General features: G+C 45.6%; 1 protein-coding gene and 1 non-coding gene across 2 annotated transcripts in view; both read left to right on the forward strand.

Moving 5' to 3' along the window:
* Window positions 1-27,012, forward strand: part of DMRT1 (doublesex and mab-3 related transcription factor 1) — a 106,636-nt gene that overhangs the window by 63,408 nt on the left and 16,216 nt on the right. Inside the window, exon 4 of the mRNA XM_046023105.1 lies at window positions 3-147. Within this exon, the coding sequence (XP_045879061.1) occupies window positions 3-147 (145 nt within the window). The remainder of the gene's footprint in view (window positions 1-2; window positions 148-27,012) is intronic.
* Window positions 25,752-25,895, forward strand: LOC123953620. Its single transcript, XR_006820898.1, has one exon. It is a non-coding gene; the product is annotated as a U4 spliceosomal RNA (small nuclear RNA).

Consider the following 27,012-nt stretch of genomic DNA (forward strand, 5'->3'; position numbering starts at 1 on the left):
AGATGAAAAACCCGGAGAACCGCCACGCCGTGAGTTCCCAGTACAGGATGCATTCTTACTACCCGCCTCCCTCCTACCTGGGCCAGAGCGTGTCCCAGATCTTCACTTTCGAGGATGGCCCCTCTTACTCAGAAGCCAAAGCCAGTGGTAGGTGTCTGGATGCACAGTTTGGATTGGGGTGGAGGGAGGATGAGTGGCCGATGCTGGGTCCCTAGACCTCTCCAAGGTCTTGCAAGTCAGGAGCTTATGGGAGCTTGCCATGTGACTCCTCTGTGAGCATCCTTGAGGGTATCTCGTTAAGGAATGCTTTCACTTTAATACCACGTCTTTTCTGACTACCTGGAATGACAAGAATAAAATGAGAGACTCCCATCAGAACCAAAAAAAACCCTGTATTTTCAGGAGGAGCACTATGAAATACAGGTTCAGAGGAAAATGTGGCTCAAACCCTGATATTTTTGGTGAGGTGAATTTCTCTGTATTGAATACTTGTACTGTATTGAAAACTTTTCCATTTTAAAATTGAAGGCATATTCATCTTTTGGGGGAAGAAATGAAATAACTTAATAAAACATTTTTGAATATAATAGATCTCAGAGTTTATGCAGTAGCAATGCAAATAACTCTGATGTAATAGCTTTAAAATAAAAAATGACTGTTTAATGAACCAAAGCGGTTTGAAATACACAATTCCTCAACTTCAGTTTTAACCTTCTCCCCAGCATTTACACTGTGGGGATGGGCAGGTCTTTTATGACTGCTGTGTTTGTAGGCCCCATTTTTAAATTCTTCATATTTAAGCTTTATCTTTCGATCAAGGAAAGTGAGAAGATTACAGTCAAGGCTGTAAGTAGGAATCAGGGCAATAGTGTGTGACCTGCTAGTAAACTGAGGGTTGGCCCTTGGCCTGCAGTAAATAGGAAGAGGTTTGTTCTCTGAGTAAGTTGACACTCTACGGAGAACTTGTTTCTTTGTAAAGCAGGCGTTTAGACAACGAGAATCAAAACCATGCTTTGATTTCCAAATTCAGAATAAGAGAGTCTAAAAAAGCTGGGCATGTTATGCTTTATTTGCCATACTGAAATGAAATAGAGGATTTCATTAATGCAGAGCGTAGAGGACAAGGGAATGGATCCGTTTGAACTGTAGAGGGGCTGAAGTGCCCGTCATTGATTGCACTTTGACTTTCATTAATGACCATTTATTGTCAGGAATGGACAAGCACAGCTCCGTATGATAAATATTCATACCATAGAATGTGTGCCGATGCAGTCCTTCTTTCACACTGTCTTTGATTCTGTGTCTTTATCTGGCTTTTAAGCGCTTTCGGGACAAAGAACACATCTTAGTTACCTTTTTACATGTTATGATGCCTTTTATTTGTTATTTATTGGTTGAGCGAATGAATGAATGATTTTTTAGGTGAGCTTGCTACTCTGTGGAGAAACACCAGCCTAGAGGGTCAGGACCCTAACCCATTGTCTGTGGAGTTAGTGCCAAATGTAGCGATGAAGCAGTTAAGGAAACGTTTGTTCATACAGAAAATTAGGAGTGAAACCTTCTTTCAGGAAGAAATTGCCTGAGCTTCTTGCTCCAGGAATAATGGAATATTTCCAGAAGCACTCACATTCTTGAGAGAAAGGTGTAAATTCAGAGCAGGGCAGTAAGATAAAAAGATAAGAGGAAATTTATTAGAGCAGAGAAGGACAGATATAAGAGGAGCAGGAGGCATTTGAATTTATGGCAGGAAAGGCTCAGAAGGAAAGAGGCTACAGTCCAGGACAGAAAGGACCGGCTGCACCAGTGCTCACCAGGAAAGACAGGGCGAATAGCAGTGAGGATTGCTTACATTTTCGCTGGTGATACGTGTGTTTGAAAGTGTGAGGAGGCCTCAGGCTTACCCTCCTGGTGCCCCTCTCCCTCACTACTAGCCTCACACCTGAGGGAGTTAGCTAGGAAGAGCTGTTAGTGGAACTCCATAATGTCTACTTTCGAATTGCCATGGAGGAGAATATGAATAAATAGAAAATCCAAATAGCAGCTAATTGTTTAAAGAAATGTGGATTTACGACTTCCAAATGCATGATGGGACTTCTGTGTTACATGGAATGTTTACAGAGCAAGTGGGAAGGGAAGAGGAAGTTGTGTTTGGGGGTCAAAGGGACACCTCCGGGGTCATCTCTTGGAGCATTGGATCCTCAGTTTTACCATCAGCATTGACACAAGTAGGCAGTTGGGGACAGCAGAGGCCCTTGTGTTGAGTGGGGCTGAGGCTGGTGGCAGGGCTCAGTGGGTAGGGAGAGGGACAGCAGTATATTCACCTGTGACAAGGTGACAGAGACTGGCCACTTCCATCAGGTTTGGGTTGAGATCCTTGGGTTGGTTGTGTTTTAATAAATAAGTTATGATTGGAAGATCTAAGTGGGGACTTGCAGGTAATTTGAAAAACAATGTTTTTCCATGGGCTTAATGTTTTCTTTAAAGTACAAATTTGTCCATTAAATCAGTATTTCTTCACTTTCTTTTAAGAGAAGTTTAACCTGTCTTTACCATGTCAAGAAAGGAGTCCCGGCTCAGTCTTCCTCTGCTTTTGCAGAAGATGGCAACATGCAAATAGAATGTCATAGGGATTCCAGGGAAAGTCCTTTTGCTGTGTCACTACTTAATGTTCTCCTTCGTAAAGAGGCTCGGAGGCATTTCCTCCCCCTTCCATATCCTGAAAAGTGTCAGGAGGTAGATCAGAGAGACAAGGAGGCCCAGTCATGTAGCACTCTGTAGAACATTGCAAGCACTTTGGCTTTTATTTCAAGTGACATGAGAAGCCATTGCAGGCTTTCCAACAAAGGGGCAGCCGGGGAGACTTGTCTGTCCTGAGCATTTGGAAGCTCACTCTGGCTGCTGTGTAAGACCAGACTGTAGGAATGCACGGTGGAGGCAAGGAGTCCAGTAGAAGGCATTGAGTAATCGTTGCAAAAAGGTGGCGGTGACCTAGGGAGGGTAGGAGTGTGGTGGTACTGACAGGCAGTTTAATTCTAGATCTGCTTTGAAGGTAGAACCAACACGATTTGCTGATGGATTTGGGATGTGCCAGTCAGGGAGAAGTGAGGGGATGACTCTCGTTTTTGACCTCACCAAGTAGAAAATTGGAGTTTCTATTTATTGAGGTAAAGAAGACCATGGTGGGATGGGGACTGGTTTTTGGGAATTAGGAGTTTGCACATGAACTTGGAGATGTTCATGAGTCCTCCAAGTGGGTCATCAAATACGAATGGATGTGTAAAGTCTGTTTCAGGTTGAGAGGAGACATCCTTGCTAGAAATGGAAGCTCAAGAGTCCAGTGCATAGATGTTAGTTGAAGCCAGTCTGGTGAGAGCCCCTGGGGAATTGAGTGTAGATGGTGGAGAATGAAGAACCAAAGATTGAGCCCCAGGGCCCCCTGGGGTCTGGACATGTGTCACAGTTGAGGAGGACCAGCAAAGGTTAAAGTGACGAGGAGCGGCCGGCGGGGTAGGAGGAGAGCTAATGGGACATGTTGTCTTGCAAGCTGAGCAAAGAAAACATTTCAGTGAACATAGCCAAAGAAGCCGATAGGTCAGATGAGAAGAGGGCTAGAATCAACCACCGACTATTGTACGGTAGGAATGATGGAGGAATCTGGACAGGTGGCCATTTGGGTGCGGACGGGGGAGCGAAAGCCTGGCTGCGTTTGGGAGTGTGTGGGAGAGAAGGTAGGGGCCGGGGCACAGATACTTCTTCAAGGAGTTTTGCTGTAAGGGGGAGTCATGAAATGGGGCAGCAGCTGGAGGGGAGCCGAGTTCAAGGAAGATCTTTTCCTCTTTTTCAAAGGAAGGAGATAGCGCAGTAGGTTTGTATGCTGTTGGGAGTGGTCCAGTAGAGGGAAGGTTTGCCCCACAGGCTGTGTGGGGTAGGGGTCAACAGTGTTGGGGACACTAGCGGGGGTGCTGAGTAAGCAAGACTAGTCAGGGTCCAGGCAGCGGGCCCCGGCATGGGGGCGTGTGGGTGCTTCATTAGTGGTCTAAAGAGGAAGTGAGTAAAGAACTAAACATAAAGGAAAACTTACTAACAGATTGACACCATGATTTAAGGTGTATTGAATCTAATTTGAAAATTGGGGTTTGAATATTTTTTTCTCTTTCATTTTTCTAGGAATTCCTTTTTTTATCATGATAAAATCCACCTGTCATAAGATGAACCGTTAACCATTTTAAGCGTGCAGTTAAGCAGCACTCGGACCTTTGCAGTGCTGGGCAGCCGTGACCTAATCTAGTTCACAGGCATTTTCGTCACCCAAAAAGGAAACTGCGTACCTAAGCGGTCATTCCCTACTCTCCTTTCCCCCAGCCCCTGACAGCCACTGATTGGCTTTCTGTCTTAATAGACTTGCCTATTCTGGATGTTTTCTGTGAATGGAGTCCTATAATATGTGGCCTTTTGTGACTGGCTTCTTTCACTGAGCATAACGTTTTTGAGCTTCCTCCAGGTTGTAGCAAGTATGAGTACTGAACTCCTTTTTATGGCCCACTAAGATTCCATTGTTGTGGATAAACCAAACATCTTGCTTTTTTGTTCTTCAGTCAATAAATATTTATATTATTTGAACCTTTTATTGGCTATTGTGAATAGCTATGCTGTGAACTTTCATGTTCTCCGTTTGGAGAGCTGTGCTCGTTTCTTCTGTGAGCATACCAGCAGCAGAATTGCAGGGTTGTATGGTAATTCTGTGTTTAACTTTTTGAGGAACTACCAGACTATTCTCTGTAGTGCCCGCACCATTATACATTCCCGCCAGTGTGTGAGGCTTCCTATTTCCTTAGCCATCTCATGTTACTTGCCATTTTTTAAATTATGATTCTAGTAATTCACTTTTGTTGTATCCTATGAAAGTAGGAGACCTTGGTGGATTGGAAACAAAAAAAAATTCTAGGAGTGCCTGGCTGACTCATTGGGTACAGCATTGCAACTCTTGATCTTGGGGCTGTGGGTTCGAGCTCCATGTTGCATATAGTGATTACTTAAACATAAGTCTTAAAATTTTAAACAAAACAAAGCAGGTCCCTCCCCACAGATAGCTTGAGAAGCACTGATCCTAGTGCACGCACGGAAGGCTGGCTTACACATGAATCTGGCCTCTTTATAGTAACAGATGCCTGTTCACAAAGTGGTGGTCGGAGCACCCTGGAAATGAGGCTTCTTCACTCGGGGTAAGGAGGGGTATCTCCACAGCCATGCCTCTGTGTTAACAGATACACCCATGTTAACAGGTGGGCGGCATTTCATGTCACAAACAAGCATCTTTCTCTACATGTTGAATTCTTGCATAGAAGTTCTTGGAGGGTACTTGGCTGGCCAGCACCTGGGAAAAGGTTTCAATTTAAAATGAGAAAGACGAGCATCTTTTGATCTTTTCGTCTCTTTATCCTGCAGTCTCAGTTTGAACGTTAGAGCTGGTGCAGCCGGTTTCTTTGCCGTCTTTGGCCCTTTCCAGCATGCATAGAGCCGCAGGCCCCTGTGCAAACTCACCCTCCCTTTACATTCAACCTCTGCTCTTGCTAGAAGCCAGAAGCACCCGTCTGAGGTGCTCGTTATGTATTATGAGCTGTTCCTGTATTACTCATTTAGCATACATAGGATGTCTGCAGCTCCAAGAAGCAGGGTACAGAGCATTTATGTTTTCTCCAAAGGTCAGATGGCCCAAGTCAACGGAAGGGCCTCTCTGAGTTGAAGGGCTTGTGCTCTTTCTGTGATGTCTGGGCAGCTTGCAGAAGCGCATGTGTTCCCAAACATGGCTTTTCGAATCCATGCAACATTAGCAATTTTGTATAGCCAATGAATCTGGAAGTGCCTGATTTCACTGACGGCCTATGCTACCCGCCCCCCCCCCCCCCCCGGAATTGCCACGACTAAATGGCTAAGCTTTCCCTCCGTGGAATGGATTTGCTTCGTGCCGCATATGGGACCATCCATCTAGTTTTGCAGGTGAGAGCAGTGAGGCACACGCTCCCTGTGGGAACCACCCACAGGTCCCCCTCGCTCACAATCCAGGAGGCCAGAACTGCCCTTTGGTGAGGTGAGGTGACCTTCTGCCAGCGCCCCTGGCTGGGGTGGTAGAAGCATTCTGTGCTTAGCATCTGAGTGGAGCCACCGCTCCCCGACTGTGTAGCCCTGGGAGTATGAGACTCTTCTCTGAGACCCTTACTTTCCTCACCGCTTCACGCAGGGTGAGGAGGTAGGTACTGTGAGGCTGAAATCATGTCCCATATGGGAACAAGCTCTATAAATCACCAAATATGGCAAGAGATGGCAAAATACTGTACATACTTCCACCATTCCTTTCTGTAAGGGGTGTGTTGACATTTCAGGCAGTTCTTCTTGTCAGGGAGAAAGATGTTCTGGAAATGTTTTAGAGTCCTGCTCAGACAGGAAGGAGAGCAGACCAAAGAATCCGAGGGCTCCCTTTTTTGTGTATATTCTCTGAAGCATATGGCAGGCCTACAGGGGAGAAAAACACTGACCTTTTTCTTCTTCTGCTTTAAGGAAAGCTGAATATGTTTTATACAACATTTATAGAATGTTGAGCTTAAACTTCTCTTTAGGACATGATTTGAGGGAGGTCAGACTCTTCAGGAAATGGGTTAAATTTCAAAGAAAAGCACTTGACTGCTAAACCTGTCTTCCTTAGTGACCTTGTTATTTTCAGGTGTAGCTTTTATTTCTTTATATTTTTTTTTACTTTTTAGAGAGAGAGAAAGAGTGAGCACGCTGCATGTGCACAAGTGGGGGGAGGGGCAGAGGGAGAAGCAGGCTCCCCGCTGAGCAGGGAGCCTGATATGGGACTCGATTCCAGGACTCTGGGATCATGACCTGAGCCGAAGGCAGCCGCTTAACCGACTGAGCCATCCAGGCGCCCTCAGCTCCAGCTTTGAACAGAGAGGTAAGTGGGGGATTCATTGGCAATGACCATGGAGGCCACTGCTTGCAAGGCGATGGGTCCCACCCCAGGAGAGGAGCTCCGGCCCAGATCCCCAGCACTGGGCCTGACTGTAACGTGCTCGCTTCGTCTCTTCCAGCCTCACTCACTTCCCTTATCTGGAAAGTTGAAAGAAAACAACAGCCTTACCTATTACATATGGGTCAAAAAATTTTTTACATAAAAGCTACGTAAAAAAGCCATGGCAGAAGTTGTCAACTCCCTTATTTCCATTTGAAGACCTGCCACCACGTCTTACACATCTTTCTCTTCCTGCCAGTGCCTGGCAGGGGGCTGTGCAAATGATACCACAGCCCTTAAGGATGGCCTGTTTTTAGCCCTACGGGGCCCTGTTTGAAACTAATCATATGTGTATTGGGATTTTGAAATTAGCTAGACATTGTGGTCTTCGAGTGAGGAAGATGAAGTATAATCAGTTTAAGCATATAATAAGCAACAGGCGGCTGTGGAGGCGTACTCTTAACATGTTACATGCGGTGTGTTTGCTAAGTAAAGCAGAGGGAATGGGGGAAGAGGAGTGTGGAAGGACACCAGCGGGTCCCCTCGTGGCTGAAAAATAGCACTGAAGGCGAGCTGAAATGCCGTTTGATTTCCCTTGTTCCTTCAAACCTCTTTCTCTCCCTCCATGAGAAGAGCACCGTACAAGGCAAACTGTGGGAAGATTGAGACTGGTCGGGCCCCTAGCATGCCTTGTGTGTAAAACACTGCCCTTCGACAAGGCCACCACCAGTCTGGAAAGAGCTAGCACTGCCCGGGGGCCCACGTGAGGGGGCTCAGGCTCACATAAGGACGAGGTTCAGCCCTTCTGCGAGAGTCTTCGAGCTGTGGTCGGACACGCAGGGCGGGAATCATGTTTGTTCAGCTTTGCACCTTGCCAGGTGCCAGGGGCACTCATCCTGCTGTGTTCCCAGAGGGCTCCTGGGATGGTGTATGGTTGTTGAATGAATAAGAAACCTTGGATCCTTCCTACTGTGCCTCACTGGCCCAGAGTCTGGAGTTCCAGCAAAACAGGCATGGAAATAAAGCAGACATGGCAGACATAAGCTACCGCATATCCTGGATCCATATCAGAATCAGAATATTCTGTATATTCCCTTTGGAAAACTCAAATTTTAAAGACTTCCTTCTTTGCATATACTGGTTTTTGACAAATAACACAGCCCTATGAGCAAGGTCCAGTGGGGCTTCCTTACAAAGCACACTAACCAGAGAGGCCGGGGCAGGGTGGGGAAGTTGCAGGCGGAGTGCCGTGACATCTCTGAGCCTTACTGCTGGTGCTGGGGAACAGGAGCCAGCATAGGAACTCTGGTCTCCCAACCACTCCCCTGGGCATTCTTTTTGCTGGTGTATCCTGTGATTTCTCTTCCCTCCCTTCCTTTTCCTCTCCTCACAAACAGGTAGCTCTTACGGTGTCTGTAAGACAAGGTTCTGTGCACTCAGTGGGGATAACTCATTTAGTCCTTAATAGTAGTAGCACAATTATCCCATTTTATGGATGAGAACATTGAGGCACAGAGACAATGAGAGGAGAAAGGTCCTCATTTCCAAGAGGCAGATAGAGAAACTGAGGCCCAGTAATGCCTTACTTAGCTTGTCTAAGGCCTCATGGGCAACAGACTGGCGTTCTTGTGTATGAAGTATTTTCAAGGAAATGATGGCTGTGATTGGGGGTTTGGATTCATTCTGCTGCGTCTGAAGATATACGTGTGATATTAACTCTTCTGTAATGATAAAATTCTAGAAACTACTCCTTTAACATATGTATCCTGCAGAAATACGCCTTCTGGGGTTGCCTTTCTATAGTGTGCTGGTGTCACAGAAAAAGCAAAAACAAAAAAACCCCTGAAAAGCAGCCTTGAAAAAACCCACCAGCTCATCAGGCGTCGTATTCACAGTGCTCTTCCCAAAACTTAATATAAACTTCAGAACATCTTTATGACTTAATACAGCGAAGTCAAGTTTTAATTTTGTGGTTATATGTGCATTTTCTTTGTATTTAACAGGAGAGAGTGTTAATATTTGATGAAGCAGACGTTAGAAAATTAAATAACTTAATTTTAATTAATAAATAAATAAATTTAAATAGTTACCAGCTTGGAAATTATAAGTGTAAATAGAAATACAATTAACTATTTTCCTATAGTCGTTTTTATTTTCTGTGGCTATTCTGTGTTATTTTAAAATTAGGGTGAGGGGGGCCTGGATGGCTCAGTCAGTTAAGTGTCTGACTCGTGATTTCAGCTCGGGTCATGATCCCAGGGTCATGAGATCGAGCCCCGTGTCAGGCTCTGTGTTCAGTGGAAAGTCTGTTTGAGGATTCTCTCTCCCTCTGCCCCTCACTGCTTCCTGTCTCTCTCCTCAAATAAATGAATCCTTAAAAAATGAAAAAGAAATTAGGATGAATAAAAGGCCTGTTTGTTTTCCCCAGATAATTTTTGAGGCAGTATTTTATGTTCTGCCTAGTCTATCACTGTCTTATTATGAGGTTGCTTTTACATCTTTAACTTATTCTTGAAAAACTCAAGGCCTTTGCAAGGGTTTTCCTTTGAGCTAAAGAAGACCGTCTAGAGCAGCATACCGAGTGTGAGCTCTGGAAACCACACTCCTGGGAGTGCCTCCATGTCCTGATGTAATGAAGTTGCACACAGTTACTGGGGGTCAGTGCTTGCCCGGGGGTGCCTGTGTGATCTTGTCTCGCTGGAGTTCAGGTGTGATGTCTGGCCCCCAGCCTGCCTGATCAGTGCAGGGAACCTGAAATTTGTGGGCACATCACACAGCGAGTTTGCCGATTCTGTTACTCACTGAGGGACCATTTCTAATTCTTGAATGGCAGCGTCCCCACGGGCATTAACTTGGATGCGACAGTGGCCGCTCTGGTTGGAACAATGCATATCCTCATGCAGGAGGCTTCTTCATCTCGCTCTGAGTCGGCTGGGCCTCGGCCATGCTCTTCGGTCGCAGTGTGACTCAACTCAGGAGTTTATTTTCCCTCCTTGGCTCCTCAGAGGCCCGGCCCTGGCCAAGTACAACTTGAATAACCTTCAGGAGAGCTGTGCTGTCCTTCTGTCGGCCGCTGTCTTTGAAAATTGCCTCCAGAGTTAGTGAGCAGGAACAGTTAAGATTTACAAACAATGATGAAGCTTGTCATGCATCTTTCACCATCCATCATCCAGGTGCCGTGCCTGGGCGGTGAAGTGTTCTTCATAAAAACCAGCTCAGTGTGAAATACACCTCGCCGCAATGTTTACTGCTCTGAAGCTCGTCCGCGGCCCTTTATAGTAAATCCAGATTGCGCCGTGACATTACAGTATATCACTGCCCGGCGCGGTGGGGTTTACACTGGGAATGAGTGCAGTGCACACCAGATGAGGTGTCCAAATTGAGTTATGTCAGAATTTGGCTGTTATATGGGGATAGCTTTTGTTTTCCGAACACTGAAAGTTAGCTTTATATGTATTTATATACGGGCATATACTTCCCACCTTGCACATATACACGGGTACACCGTATATGCTGAGGTCAGCTTCCAGCCGGGCTTCAGCTGTGAAGAATGGCAGCCGGCATTTATGTGCCGCCCAATGGTGGTTCATTGAAATCGGTGTAACCGGCCTCTTCGGGGGGAACTAGAGTGGATGGTTATTTCATCGTAGGAGTGGGTTTGCTTCTGCTCCGTGTGCAGTGGTCATTTTTACCATCCTTTCTTGCAAAGCCAGGGAACCCTCTCTCCCGGGATTGTTGTGGTGCGCGGGAACGATCCCTGTGATATAGGGCAAAGTGAAGAAACCCCGCAGGACCATCCGACCCGCTGTCGAGCGCCTCGCCTGTCAGCCGAGTGGATGCATTTGGGGAGGTCTCCAAAGTCAGTTGTTTATTTATTGTTTTTTCAGTGGGTATCAAAATCTGGGTGCTGCCTCTGTTATCTTGAAGGATGCTGCTTCCAAGAAAAGATTTATGGTATTTTAACTTAAATCTGCAAAATAAAAGAGCACACTGAATTTATTGCATGATCAGGTTTATTTACATTCACCCTAAAAGTGTTGATATTAAAAATGAGCTCCATAAAAAATAATATTCAGGCCCTGCAGCCCCACAGTCATCTTCTTAACACTTATTTTTAAATCCTCTCTTCAGTGTAGCAGGAAGTCAGGAGAACCATTTTGTGGCCCTTTCGTGTCTGGTGCTACAATGAATCCGGGGTTTCTCCCCCATTTACAGCAAGTCTAGGGCACACAGCCCTCCCGTCATTGCCCTCTGCTCTTTTTCTGGCTGTTCCCTCTTAGTTGCAGTGTCTTCTTACTGGAGATTGATTAACGGTGCCACTTCCAGCTTCCTGGAGCGGCACAGGACACAACTGCAGGCTTATGGTGCTGGCCTCTAGAGATGGGACAGGGGCCAGAGCCTTCCATTGGCTCCGCCGCCAGGGCAGGGAGAGAAGGGACCCGAGTCAGCCGGATGTGCCTGTTCTGGGAGGGCTGTGCCATCAGACACGAGATGGCCAGCGAGAGTTCGATTTCAGATAAATCCCCAAACGACTATTTTCATATAATTATGTCCACAGTATCTTATTATGCTAAAAATTATTTATTTGGTCTGAAATTTAAATCGTAGAGTCCTGTGTTTTTATTTGGAAATATGGCGATTTTATACTCCATTCAAGTCTTCTCTGAACTACCATTTTAAGGCCATAGGGTAAAAGACAAAAATAAAATGTGGACAGAAGACAGCAATACTTTCTGGACGCATATTCAGCAGTTTTAAAGAGTTGCTTCATTTGTGTTTCTGTCAAAATCATACAACAGGTGGGCTGATGATGCTTGGAGGGGTTTCTTATTTTGGTTAAAGCCACTCATGGCTTTCTCAGTGTTTCTTCCTCCGTTTGGGTAATTCATGGGTCCACACATTTCTTTTTTCATGTTTTATGGGTTAGATCCATTAATATAGCAGCAAACAAAATTTAACCCACTGCTGCTCAGAATCAAAATGGATATTTATACTCTCTGTGCATTTGGTTCAGTTCTGTCCTCATACAACTTCTCCAGGCTGAACAGTGACTCTGGAAATCCTTAGCAGGACCGGGTCCTCTGAGTCCCCATCCTGAACCCCCACCAGGATGGAAGCTGACGGCTCGGTCAGTACACAGGTACTAAACTGGAGAGCCAGCTCTCCGTGGACCGGCGTCATGCCTAGGATATGAACACGGTAGGGAGCGTGGGACAGTCACCCTTAAATGTCAGCAGATCCTGGAGACTCATGCCTTTCCCTTCGTGTCCACAGAGAACAGCCTTCCCTCTCTGCGCTCTGTAAGGGTGTAGCCATGTGGCCGGCTGCCTTGCTCTTACGTGGGACTTGGTCGAGGTCTTTTTGAAACCCAAGGGAGAGGTAGTCTTCTTCAGTTAGAGAAACCAGGGTTAGAGCCAAACTGTGTGGGCAGATACACAGTCCTGTCTGGGCATGTTTTGCCTTTGTTACTTACATGCTTACAGAGGTGGCATGGGGCTTGATTTATTTGTTTGCTTATAACAGCTTCATTGATACATAGTTCACACACCATAAAATTCATCTCCTTAAAGCATACAGTTCAGTGGTTTTTAGTTTATTGACAAAATTGTGCAACCATCACCACAGCCTAATCCCAGAAATATTTCCATCGTCCCGTAAGGGTTCCCCAAACGCAGTCACTCCTCCTTTTGCACCTCTCTCCCAGCCCCTGGAAGCTACCGTTCTATTTTCTGTCTCTGTGGATTGGCCCCTTCTAGACATTTTATAGAAATGGAATCCTATGTGACCATTCCCGTCTGGCTTTTTTCTCTTAGTAGTACATTTTTGAGGTTCATCCACATTGTTCCACACAACCGTGCTTCATTCCTTCTGTGGCAAAATAGTATTCCATTGGGTTTATTTTGCTGGAAAAGTATTGCAAGGCCCAGCAGAAACTGTGAAACCACAAGATTCTCAAGGTGAAATATGTGTGTAGTCTTACTTTGGTAAATCTCCAGTCTTCCATCTCGACACATGAATTCCTGTAATGAGTAGAGCCGACTACTGTGTGGAAGGAGAGGAGCTCATGCGCACAGACGTTGAACAAGCAGGGCTGTGCTGTTTTCCTGTTCTGTGCTGACATTACTTACATTTTTCTGCTCGGGCTGCCGTAGCAGAGCACACACTGGGCGGCTTAAACAGCACATTGATTTTCTCCCAGTTCTGGAAGTTGGAAGCCTCAGGTCAAGGTGCGGTTGCAGGTAGAGCCACTGCCTCGCTGTGACCTCACATAGCCTTTCTCTTGGCAGAGTCAGAAACAGAAAGAGCTTTCATCTCCTTTGCCTTTCTTCTTCTTCTTTTAAGGTTTATTCATTTGAGAGAGCGCGCGTGTGCACGTGAGTGTGTGAGAGTGCGTGCGTGAGTAGAGGGGAGGGGCAAAGGGACAGAAGCTCCAGCAGACTCCCCCTGAGCACAGAGGCCTTACTGGGGCTCAACCCTGAGATGGTGACCTGAGCCAAAATCCAGAGTCAGATGCTTAACTGACTGAGCCCTCCCCCCGAACTGGGTGCCCCCCCCCCCCCCGTCTTGCTCTTAGAACACTGGTCCTATCCAACCAGGCTCTACCCAGATGACCTCATTTGAATTCACTTAATCTCCCTAAGGGCCCAGTTTCCAGTGCAGTCTCCTTGGGGGACTAGGGGGTTCATATAGGACTTTGGGGGACTGTGACACTGTTGAAGAGTTCAGTGTCTGTCTGTCTCCTCCTCTGGCCAAGGTTCTTGGGACACAGAAGGATGCTGAGACCTGATGAGCCAGTGTGCTCCTAGTCACGTGTGGAATGTGTGGAATTTACTGACTGCTTGTTCACCTTCCAGACCGACATGCTGAGCCCAGCCCATGGCAGGCCCTCGTCTAACAGTCAGATTCCCAGAGCCAGGGGTGTTGTGCAGAGATGGAGAGCTCCATGGTCATGCACACCCCACTCACCCGGGGCACTTCTTTTCCACATTGTTGCTCTTCTTTCCCACATTTTCCCCCCTAGAATTTGGTTACTTACTTCTTTTTTTTTTTCCTATTTCTGACTTTTGGGAAAATAATTTCTGATTCATTGTCCTCTTTGCCCTTATAGTGCTCTGGATGACCTTAAACAACTCAAGCCGGGGTGATCCTACAAAATTAGTCTTTGCTTATTTTCCCAGCAAGTGAGATTTTGGGGCCTTCACACACAGGATCGTTACTGGTGTAATATAAAGGATGTGACTCCATAAGGACCAAGTGGAAGACATGCATAGGACAAAGAATGGGGAGTGGGAGGAGAGATTCCATGTTCTTTTCAGGGGCACGCAACCCCCCCCCCCCCAGCACTTTGATGTGTTCACTAACCTAGAGGCTCTCTGAATGCTGTCATTACGGAGGCTTCACCGTGAGGCATGATTGGTATCTCACTGGCCATTGGTGCCTCTCTCCTCCCTGGATGTTGAATGGGGTATGGCTAGAATTTCCTAACGTCTAACTAAGGCTGGTTCTCTCTGGTGCTCAGCCCCCATCCCAAAGCTGTCTAGGGGCCACCAAGCGCCACCTTATTAGAATCAAAGAAGCTTCCGTCACCCTTTATCACTCAAGTGCCAGGGCTTTTAGGAGCCCTGTGTAAGGAACCAGGGACAAAGACCGAGTATCTTTCTGTGAATCCATGGGCAGGTAGAGCAAAAATCACTGACCTGATCTTACAACACAGTAATCTTCTCAGTAGACACTAAGTGACACAGCCTGGCCTGTCTCCTGCCTCCATGTCTCTCTGTCCAACCTCAGACTGTCAGCATTGCAACTCTTGCTTTCAGCCTGCTCTCTGAGGCCTAAACTATCTAATCGAAGCTTCCTGGTACATAGGGCCATTTCAGCTTCAATGAACTAAAAATCTAAAATCGAGTTCTTCGGGCACAGTAGCCACATTCCTAGTGCTCGGCAACCATGTGTGGCTAGTGGCTGCCACGTTGGATAATGCAGAAATAAGACCTGTCTGTCACCATAGGTGTTCTCTTGAACATCGTTCCATCTGGGACAAGTGGGGGCTATTTTGTTATGGAAGGGGCAGCGTGGTGTTTAAACCTGAGACAAAGGAATAACACAAGTCCAACAAACACCATTTCAAAGGTAACTTTTTGGGTGCCTGGATGGCTGAGTCAGAAGAGAGTGTGACTCTTGATCTCAGGTTCCTGAGTTTGAGCTCCACATTGAGCGTAGAGATAATTTTTAAATAAATAAATAAATAAATATTCAGCAAAGGTAGTAGAAGCCTAACTTTTGTGGCAACATCAGCCTTTCTTCAGATCACCTGTGGGGTTGAGGAGGACTAATTAGGGGAAGAATAATCAAATACTGATTCACCTGTGTTGCACACTTTTAACTTTAAATAGGTGAAAGCGAGTGAGTAGACTAGAACTTGGTTGATCTCAGTCCAAGAATGGGTGGAGGGGCGCCTGGGTGGCTCAGCGGATTAAAGCCTCTGCCTTCAGCTCAGGTCATGATCCTAGGGTCCTGGGATCGAGCCCCACATCGGGCTCTCTGCTTAGCAGGGAGCCCGCTTCCTCCTCCTCTCTCTCTCTGCCTGCCTCTCTGCCTACTTGTAATCTCTATCTGTCAAATAAATAAATCTTTAAAAAAAAAAAATAAGAATGGGTGGAAAAGTTGTTTTCTGGCCATGGGGCGGGATTTGAACATGTGAGTCTTTGGGGACTCACCAAGGATTCCTGCATTAAAAGCAGGGGGGGTGGAGTGCCTGGGTGGCTCAGTGGGTTAAAGCCTCTGCCTTTGGCTCAGGTCATGATCCCAGGGTCCTGGGATCGAGCCCCGCATGGGGCTCTCTGCTCAGCAGGGAGCCTGCTTCCTCCTCTCTTTCTCTGCCTGCCTCTCTGCCTACTTGTGATCTCTGTCAAATAAATGAGTAAAATCTTTAAAAAAAAAAAAAAAGCAGGAGGGGACAAGTGGCTTGGATCCCCAGTCAGAGGTACCATTTACAAATACGATTTCCCCTTCTGTGAGTTTCACGCTGTGGATTATATGTTGTATCCTTTGATACAAAAAAGACATATGTTATCATGATGAAATCCAGTTTATCTTTTTTTTCCGTTGCATATGCTTTTGGGGTCGTGACCAAGAAGCCATTGCCAAATCTAACATCCTGAAGCTCCCACCCCCCATGGTTTCTTCTAAGAGTACTGGGCTTTGAGCTGGGACATTCAGGTCTTTGATCGATCTTGAGTTAAGTTTTGTATAAGGTAAGGAAGAGTCTGACTTCACTCGTTTGCCAGTGGATATCCAGTTTTCCCTTATCGAAGACTCTTTTCGCCCTTTGAATGGTCTTGGCACCAAGAGGGAAAAGTATCAGAAGGGTTAATGCTCCACACTTGTCTGTGGCCTTTTTCTGTGATCATCAGAGAACATTAGGCCTTCTGTGTTGACGGCGCAGAACACGCCTGTCAAGTTGCCAGTTGCCGATTCACCAGGATATCGGCGGCAAATAGATCTTCTTACTTATTTTTTTTTTTACTTTTGTTTACTTTACCTGCTATTTCAACTATACCTTTTTTCTACCTCTTAGAGTTGTGAAATGAGAATAAGATAAGAGAAGGGAATCCTTCCAAAACCAGGATCACAGTAGAGCAGTGAGAATAGTGGTGTGGGTAAAAAGACTGGCTCTTTTTCCATTTTCCTAAAGGGAAGTGTGTAGAACTCTCGTAAAGGATAGTGACAAATACTAAATTTTAAAGTGCCCAGTTTCTTAAGGTCATCTGAAGCCTTTCCTATGTAAGAGATGGTAGACCCTCCTTAGCTGAGCTCCTGGGGGGAAAGCCCTGAAACCCGCTGGCATTCCGTGGGGATCTTCCTAAGGAAACAGTGCAGAGCAGAGAAGCCAGAAGGGCGGGTGCTAACGCCTGGCTGGCGGCAGGCAGAAGCTGTCAATCACCCCTTAATGTCTACAGAAGCGAAAAGTCAATGTGTAGTTGTTTTAATTTGACACACTCTTGGGTTGAGAGAGTGTAATCGCTGGAGGGGACAGTTAAGTGGCTGTCTGGGTCTGACTCCTGTGCTAAGCGCTTTTCTGATGAGCAGTAGATTGTGTTAAATACCGGCGTAATTGCTCGCGTCCTCAGCCCGGCCTCCAGCGCCTTGTACTACATTTCTGTCGCCTGAGGCTGTCGGGGTTTATGCTGCAAAGAGACTCCGTACGTTCATTTTCATGAATCAATGTCGGTTTTTGAAAAGCAGTTGTTACAGCACTAAGTGGACTGAAATAAATGACACCCCCTCCAGACCCGTTGGAGTAAATCAGAACTGTTCATATCCACGCGAGTGGTCTTCTCAGTATAAATGACTTTTTGTTTACTTATTAAACCGAATGTTTGTCTCCAGGAAATGGAGGCAAATGATTTGCTCATTTTTTAATCCTGTGAGTAGCACTTTGCTGCTGTTAAACCAGGGCGGTTTATTGTGCATTGTTCTGGGTATTGATAGGTAGGAAAGGGACCCCGTGCAGCAAGTGAAATTATCCCCAAATCATTCTCAGGGCTGGGAACACTTGATGGTAACTGTTCCCGCTGTGGGTGTCAGCCTTGCTCAGACCAGTGCCTCCGTGAGCCAGTGGTGCACGGGCCCCGGGAAGAGGGAGTGCTGTCTCACCCCAGACCTTCCTGGGCAAAAGAACCATGCTTTGGAAAACGCATTTCTCACCTTGGGTTGCTGGGCACGACTTCCTGTATGAAGGGCACAGGCTACCTGGTTCTTACTTACCTAGGTCGCAGAGAAGCCTGTTTAGAGGGCTGCGTTCAGTCCTTTTGCAAATTCAGGTGATCGGAGTTCCGGCCCTTCGTGGTGGAGCTGCAGACTCGGCGGGTGTGCTGGTGCCGGCTCTGGCTCTGTGAGCCCTCCTCTCGGTCGGTGCAGCTGAAAGAACCGTCTTATCGTCTCCTTTGCTTGTCTTCCTTCTCTTCGGTTTTCTTTTCGGTTGGGCCACTGTCTTCTTCCATTTACCTCTTCCATAGAACTTGCTGGGCCGTGTCAGCAACGCCTGTCTCAGTGACGCACTAGTTATCGTTTATTTGTGATTATACTTTTTCTTATGATGCTAAACACATATATAACACAAAATTGGCCGTTTTAAAATATATAATTCAGTGGCATCCAATACATTCACAGGATCGGGCTCCTGCGGGGCTCAGTCTGTTGGGCAGCTCACTTTTGGTTTCGGCTCAGGTCATGATCTTAGGCTGCACATGCCTTGGGGTATCTGCTTCAGGGTTCTCTCTCTCCCTCTGCCCTTCCCCCATTCACACATGCTTTCTCTCTCTCTCTAAAAAAAAAAAAATAATAATCTTTTTTAGAAATATATATTTATAGAGTCATGTAACAGTCTAAGTTTAGGCCAAGGTCAGAGGCAGTCCTTGATCTGGGAGAGGAGGGGCGGTGGTGTTGTCGGTTCCTGGGTGGCATTCTAACTAACCCCCACCCTAAACCCCTCCCTGATTGGGCTGCCCCTGCAGTCTAGGGATGCCCCCAGGACATCAGTGATCCCACAGTCATGTGGGTCCCTCATGGACCCTTTCCCCTAAAAATACTTTTTGTTTCCTTAACTGCCAGATCCTGACCTTTCTCCTGCTCATATGAATGTCCTGGATGGTTCAAGATCTTTCTTTTTTTTTTTTTTTTAATATTTTATTTATTTGACAGAGAGAAATCACAACTAGGCAGAGAGGTAGGCAGAGAGAGAGGAGGAAGCAGGCTCCCTGCGGAGCAGAGAGCCGGATGTGGGGCTCAATCCCAGGACCCTGGGATCATGACCTGAGCCGAAGGCAGAGGCTTTAACCCGCTGAGCCACAGGCTACCAAGGACTTCCTTTTAATTGCTCATTGTTGTGGAACTACCTCCCATGTTGTCCCATGTCCGGGAGCACCTTCATTGGCTGAATTCTCTTCTTGAAGTAGCTGTTCTGGAACTCCTAGGTCACGATGTGTTCCAAAATGAATTGCAACAGTTAGTTTTCCCTGGTCCCTGGAGAAGGAAACTTCTACACACATGCTGAAAATAGTTATTCCTATTCTGTTAATAATTCTTTTTTTTTTAATGATTTTTTCCTTTTTTTTTTTTTTTTTTTTTTTTTTTTTTGGTCAGAGAGAGAGAGAGCGCATGATCAGGGGAGGGGCTGAGAGAGAAGGACACTCCCCACTGAGCAGGGAGTCTGATGCATGACTCTGTCCCACAACCTTGGGATCATGATCTGAAGGAAAGGCAGACACTTAACCGACTGAACCATCCAAGCACCACTGTCTGTTAATATTCTCCTCATTCGTTCTTTGAACTTTATTATTTCTTTATTGGCACTTAACTACAGACCACAACTGCCTGAAGATGGCTTTGGGTTTTTCTCTGCATAACTCCTGGTTCGAGGGGCCATTAGTATTATTATTTTTACAAAAAGCAGTACAAGATCATTGGGGGGAAAATCAAATAATACAGAAATCAGGAAATACAGGAAAGCAGAAGTTTCAGAGTGAAGGTTTTTCGTTTCTTTCATATAGATTTACATATTTTCTGTTCTTTCCCTCTCCAGTGTGTGCTGTGGTAATGCCCATGAATACCTACAAGAGTGGGCTCTACCTTTATATCACATGTCTTTTTGGCATCCATCAAAATAACCATGTGATTTTTCTCTCTAGTGTAGTAAGTCACACTAATGGGTTTCCAAATATAAAATCATCCTTATATTCCTAGAATAAATCTTACTTGGTCATCTTTTTAATGCATTTTGTTGGGTTCACTTTAGGACTTCTGTACTTAAGTGAGTTCAACCTACTTTCCTTTTTTGTGGTTTTTTTTTTAAGATTTTATTTATTTGAGAGAAAGACAGTATGAGCACAGGCAAGGAGAGTGGCAAGCAGTGGGGCACAGCAGGCAGAGGGAGAGGGAGAAGCAGGCCGCCTGCTGAGCAGAGAGCCCAATGTGGGGCTCGATCCCAGGACCCCGGGATCATGATCTGAGCTAAAGGCAGATGCCTAACTGACTGAGCCACCCAGGCGCCTCCTTTTGTAGTATTCTTATCATGTTCTCATGTTCCTTGCATCACGGTTGTCATAAGCTGATAGGATGAAACAATGATATGAAAATGATTTTTTAAATTTTTAAAAACACTACTGTCTCTTTGTATGTTTCTTGTGTTCATGGTCAGATCTCTCAAAGATTCACAGTTTTTATTGGTCATTTCTAGCACTATCATACAAGTTTATTTGTTTATGCATAGGTTTTGGTTGACACAACTCAAGTTCTTAAAGAGATTTTTGAAATTATTTCCAGATTTTTCTTTTAATCCCAACCAAAAAATATGTATGGGTATTTGTGGTAATAAAGCCAACAGCCTTCAAGAAGTCATTTTCCCAAAGAATGAGGCCGGGGGGGCCACCTGGGTGGCTCAGTCAGTTAAATGTCTGCCTTTTTAGTTCAGGTCATGACCGCAGGATCCTAGGATGGAGTCCCATGTCAGACTCCCTGCTGGCAGGAGTCTGCTTCTCTCTCTCCCTCTACCCACTCCCTTGGCCCCCACTTTTGCACGCGCTCTCTCTCTCTCTTGCTCTCAAATAAAAATCTTTAAAAAGTTGGGGCCAATGAATGGCAGAGTCGGGATTTGAACTCAGAACTGTCTTTCGGGTTCACACCTGGTGGAATATAAAGAAAGTCTGTCTCAACTTGGGTTCTACTGAAGACCAGAACTCAAAACAACAAGGACCGGTGTGCTATGGTATATTGTGTGGTAGTTGCAAGGAGGAAGAGTGAGGGAAGGATTAAAAGCCAACATGAAGTTGTGTGGGTGTAAGTCAGGTACCAGAGGCGTTTAGTTCTGTTTGTTTATAGGAATCTCATTTCAGCTCACATAGGACAACGAATTAATCTAGCTCTGTTTTCCATGAAAGTAACACATAGCTGCCTGACCCTTATTTCCTGGATTTGAGTAGTGTGAATTATTTTTATTTCCTTAAAGTCCAGAAGTCACTGGGATGGTGGGATCCATGGCCCATGGCCAAACGGCCTTCCTTCCCACCTGGGAACTTCAACCAGGGAAAGGGACTGGAAAGACTGGTTGAAATTAACATGTTGAAGATTTATCAGCAACTTCCAACTTACTGATGAATTATCCTATTCTAGAGATGATTTATTGTGGTAAGAAAGGCAGGAAAGGCACCATGGGAAAGAAGCTCTTTTAATCTTTCTTAACCAAAATATATGTATTCAAAGAAAGATTAAAAGTGTGAGTGACCATTCAGAGAAGGTGGTTGGTTTGGGGGGGTCAACTGGAATTCATGGTGAAATTACTTTCTTTTCCTTTGTAATTTTTTGGGGGTGGCTGTGAGGCACGATTGAATAATGGAGCATTGAGTTTGGTGTCATCCTGACCTGGGTTGTCACTTAGTGCCATACGACCCTGGACAGGTGTCTTCCTTCCTTTGAACTTCAGTTTTTATACCTGTAAGTTGCAGGTGAGAGCATGCATCTCGTTAAGTTTTTTTTAGTGTGAATCGAACACAGTAATGTATGACAAAGGATTACTATCACATATGGCATATGGCCAGTGCTCAGTAAATTGTAGTTACTATTACTGATTTCCTAGAAACTCCACGCTCTTAATTCTATGTTCCTGATGGAGTTTGTGCCTGCCAAAATTCTTAGAAAGATTACAGTTGACAGTGTTGTAGGCAGGACCAATTCCAGGACAGAAATGGAGGGATTAGTAGGGTTGGCTTTCAACATCCTATCCAACTTCTTCACAGAGTCCGGGCACACACACATCTAGGCCTTGTTCTTATGTTGGGGGGCCTGCTCCCCTGTGGCCCTCCTCTTTTGAGAGAAAACAGTCTGATAAATAACATGGTACAGTAATATCAGTTTATGTCTTAGTTCTCCTGATTATTTGCATTTTCAGGGGACATCAGAGTTTTTTCTGAAGAAGTGAATCTCTAATGGTGGCATTTCAGGTATTTCAGTCTGTGGGTAGCGGGTATATTTTGAGGACAGAATCTTTGCCCCTGAATCTCAAATCACTTGTTCATAAGTCACTGCATCTTTTGTGTCCATGGAGCCAAGTCTGATTCAGGCATCTGGGTTTTTAGCATGCTTTAAATTTGACTTTATTCCAAACATTTTATTTGTGTCTGTATTATAGTATCACTCTTACAATAATAAGGAATGTGTCATAAAGTGTTAGTATTCTATAATGTCTCAAACATAGATATCACGGTATATTTTTTATTCTAGTCCCTCGTTTGCTTTTGGAAGTGTATAAAATGGTGTTTTAGAAGGTTATTAAGTTAACAAGATACTTTAGTAGCTCTAGTTGCCTAAAGCACACTTTCCCAAATGACCGGCTTAACCAAAGGAACTACCTAGAATTGTTGGATGAAGACCTGCTGTTTTACAACAAATTGGTGATAATGACACGCTGCAGATTTTGTCAGCATATTAGTCCTTGTGTGAAGTAGCATTTCCAAAAATCAAAATGGGTTCAAATGGCTCACAAGAACATCATCACTAGACTCTCTAGGTAGATGTTTTTTCTTTCAAAATAGTTTGCAATCAGGCATTTCATTCTTCCATCAAGATGGAACTTGCCACGCAGCTATGTTTCATGCTTTATTCATCTAAAAACTACCTTTTTAAGTCAGATTCAAAAGAAAGCAGTTAAAAATAACTTGGAAAACTGTGGTTTCTCAGAACATGGTTCTGAGAGAACAAATAAAATAAGTTTATTTTTTTCCTAAATGAACAAAACACTGATGTTTTTATTTTGTCTGTGACTTGTAAGTTGTCTTTTTTTTTAAATACACATATTCTTCAGCCAGTTGTAGTCTCAGCGTGTGTGCTGTGTTGTGATCTTTTTCCTCATTTATTTTAACAGTTGCCTGAAAAGCTAAATTCTTAACTGTATGTCTTTCCAGACTTTGAGCTGTGAATTCAGTCAGTGCAGATACAGTCTCTGTAGAAATACGCAGTTTGCTTGGCTTCTTAAGATAAGTGGGTTGTAGCAAAGGCATTGTTGCTAACATCTATTTTTTTCAATCAACAGTTGGCCTTAGAGATCTTTCATGTTGGTTCATGTCAATCTGCTGTATTCTTTTTGTTTTAAGATTTTATTTATTTAGAGAGAGCATGTGCATGAGCAAGGGCAGGGGGAGAGGGAGAGGGAGAAATCGTGAGCGGGGTCCACGCCTAGTACAGAGCGCAGCATGGAGCTCAGTCTCACAAGCCCTGAGTTCGTGACCTGAGCCAAAAACCAGGAGTTGGGTGCTGAACCGACGGGGCCACCCCAGCACGCCTGCTTTATTTTCTTTAACTGGCACATGCAGTTCTACGGTTTAGATGGACCACAGTTGACTGGTTAACTTCTCTGTCGATTGACAGCCGTGCTGTTTGGTACCAGTGTTGCAGAACCTTAGACACACATGCTGCAGTTTTTCCGGGGAGATACTAAGAAGGGGCGTTTCAAAGAAATCCTACATCTCAGGTTGTATTAAATGCTGTCCCATTAACTGCCACACTGAGCAGTGCTGGTTCACTAGCGGCACTGTATGAGGAGGCTGCTTCCCCCAAACTTTTGCTAGCATGATACTATTAACATTCATATTTTGGTCACTCTGGTGGGTGGAGAATGGAGCCGAGTGGTGGCTTTTCATTTCCATCACAGAACCGGAGCCCCTCTTGAGTGGCCTGGCAGGAAGGGGGTGCTCTTGTCTAGCATCTGGGCAACACCTGAGGTGCCAGTTTGACCAGATGGTTTTGTTCCTCCTCTCCCTGCAGGGAAGGGACAAGAGCAGGTGACAGATCCCAGGACAAACCCATCTATGTGGTCTGTCTACGGCCAGCTTGCTCCTAATCCCAGTCAGTGTCGCATAAGAACACCAGCTCCGGGACAAGCAGAAGTGCTTGTAAAGACCCTAGCAATTTTTGTCTCTGTGGCTGCTTTCTTGTCATTAGAGGTCCCAGTCTAATAGGCAGCCCAAAATACAGGAAGGAGGAAGTGATCCCACCTGCCTTCTTGCTGACGTGGTATAGAGACAACTGTGTTTTCAGTGCAGCTGAAAATGCACGGTCTCCTTTGTAGGAGAGGCTGAGGATACATCCTCGCTGAGCTAAGGGGTGTGTGTCCAGGCCCAAGAGGTCATGTGGACAACAGCTGAGAGTCCCACAAGAGCAGCGGTTGACACTCCTCGAGAACTGGATTCACAGACTGAGTCCGTCCATCAGGGTACCGAAGAACCAGTAGTGTTAGGAGACCGGTTGTGAAGAAATTAGTTGATGCGGTTTCCACCGAGTCATCATAACATGATCATTGTTTGATTCTGAGGTAGACACTGTCACCTGTCACCTGAAGCCGCTTTCTTTAGCAGCACAAGGTTGGAGAGATTGAACATCTCCTTTAATGGTCAGATCCCAGCGATTGGAAAGAACTTCTTCATCCATTATTGACAGAAAATATTCATGTCTTTATTAGGGGAGAAAAGGTCTTAATTCCTTGCTTTGGAAGTAACCTCTTGATGTTAAACTCCCCAGCTCTGTTTTGTACTCGGTTAACTGACTTTGAGTGGGCACTTAACCCTTTAGAGCTTAAAGGAAACAGATTTGAGAAATGGTAGCACAATGGGAATCATAACACAGAATTTTCATTCTGGGAGAAAAGGCCCAAGTCAGTGAGCCCAACCTCCAAACTTTAAAGATATGGAAACGGAGGCCCCATAGATGACCTGCTCTTAAGGACAGATGTTGTGTGAATCCAGGAGTGAATTATTGTACCATGAACCATTTCCTGACTCTCTGGTCTCTGATCAGAGCAGGACCTGAACTCTGGGTGAGTTTCATTGATGGATAGGTTTTGCCCGCTCGTCCCGGTCAGGCGCTGTGGCACTTCTGTTAGATGTATCAGGAGCCTTGATACTGCTGACCGTGAGGTGCTTCATTTTTCCCTGTCACCATCCTGACTTCACAAAAGCTCATGAGGGTTGGAACTAGAGAATTACTTATCTACCCTGAGCACTCACCTCTGTGGATCTGCCCAGAATTGGGCTGTTTTGTGCCTGTCCGTGCTTGGGGAGCATGCTGGGACCGTGAGTTCTGTGGGGGTGTGTCCTGCCTTGGCGCCTGTCTACCCCTGCTTGCTCGTATGTGTGCTTTGCCGAGCGGTCGACGTGCTCTTAGATTGGAGGCGGGGGAAAGCAAGCGTTTACACTAGGAAGGGTCTGTTGTCCCCCTTTCCTCTCCTCTCCCGAGACACATGTAACTTGGGAAAAATAAGATCCTTTGAACACTTTTTGGACACATCAGGGTCTGATAGCTCTCAGATTCCCAGATCCTAAGGTTCTTTGTCAGACTCTCCTCCCAGGTGCCGGGGATCTTGGTAGAAGTCAGTGCTCACTCCATGGCCCCTGGCGGCCTCCCTGCTGGCCCAGGGCATACTGTCCCCTCCGGCTCCGCTGCTTGGGGCCCACAAGGCTCTCAGCAGGAGGTGGCCTTGGAAGAGAATGCAGGGTTCTGCCAAGTGATTCCTACTTCATTTTCTGAAACACCCAGCATCTGACAATCAGCCGCAAACAGGTAAATTGTCCCCAACCCTTCACTCCACCAAATCGCCTGATGGATTCCTGAAATCTCTTTTGCTTGGAAAACAGATTTTTAAAATGCGGGAATTGGGGTCCCCGGGGTAGCTACCTCTTCCTGGATTCATTTTCAGAGCTTTGCGCAGTGGCAGTATCGTAGCCAATGAGGTTTATCCGAGGCGCGATTATTGCTAATTGGATTCATTTTCAGAAGGCAGAGCTCCAGCTCAGGTGATGCTTGGACATCAGAGGTGTCTCTTTGGGGAAAACTGTGGCTTTCTGGGGAGGAACTCAGGCAACAACTTTGTGACGATGTAGAAGGGGATGGCTGGCAGGCAGAGGGCCCCCGGGTGCAGTCTGCAGTGGGCGGGCAGAGACAGCAAACCGCTGGTCGGGTGCTGTGGCCTTGCGGTAGTCAGTCCCCATTCAAGGCCTGAGGACTTTCTAGCTCTGACACTCCACCCTTGTGTGACCTTGGATGTTAATCACCATCTCTGGGCCTCAGTTTGTAAAATGTGCCCAGTGAGGTTATTACTACCCACCTCCCCAAAGGGTGTTTTGTTCAGATGATAAGCAAAGTACAGCCTGGAACACGATAGGGCCTCAGTGAATGATAGCGATTATTATTAATAATTATACTAATAAATAATGTGGGCTGAGGCTCATTTCACAGGCCTGCTTACCTAGGTCAGCACTCAGCCCGTGCCTGAGGCTGGGGGTCCAGCCTTCCTCAGAATCCCTGCTTCATCTCCCGGTGTCCACGGCCTGTGCTCATTAAGGAGCTCCCTCCTACGGTTCACGCGGGGGTGGGGCTGGGTTTCCAGCATGGCCTCTGTCTTCTTTCATTTCCTCTTATCCTTCCTTTCTGCCTTTTTATAGCACTTTTTATTATTACAAAAATAATGTGTTTGTTAAACACATTTAACAAACTTAAGTCCTTTGGCATTTGATAGCTTATTTTGACGCAGAAGCTTCTAAGTACTTTTACATAAATGGATGACCTTGATTTAGCTTGATAAATTCCCCCCTTACCTCCCAAGCCACCAGTTAGCTAATGTTAATATTTGTGTCTTTTCCTTTTCTCTCAGTTCTCCCTGCTTTAGTGTGAAAACTAACACCACTTCCTAACAAAAATAATTAGAAGTTCATTTTATTCAGTGTCCGACGCGTACTTCATTAGGATTCTGGTGTGTCTGTGAAGTGCTAGAAAAGTTACTTTTAGTGGAAAGCAATTGTCTTGTAACTTCGATTCTTAAAATACCAATGGTTTTCTGGTTTGCCGTAGGACTTCTTTCTCGTTAAGCTCCAGGAAGGGAAGCTGATTATCAGCAGGAGAGTGTCTCACCCTAGACACTCTAAAGGCTGTGACTCCGTGCCCGGAGGGGCCACAGCCGG

The sequence above is a fragment of the Meles meles genome, chromosome 11 (genome assembly GCF_922984935.1).
Source record: "Meles meles chromosome 11, mMelMel3.1 paternal haplotype, whole genome shotgun sequence".
NCBI lineage: Eukaryota > Metazoa > Chordata > Mammalia > Carnivora > Mustelidae > Meles > Meles meles.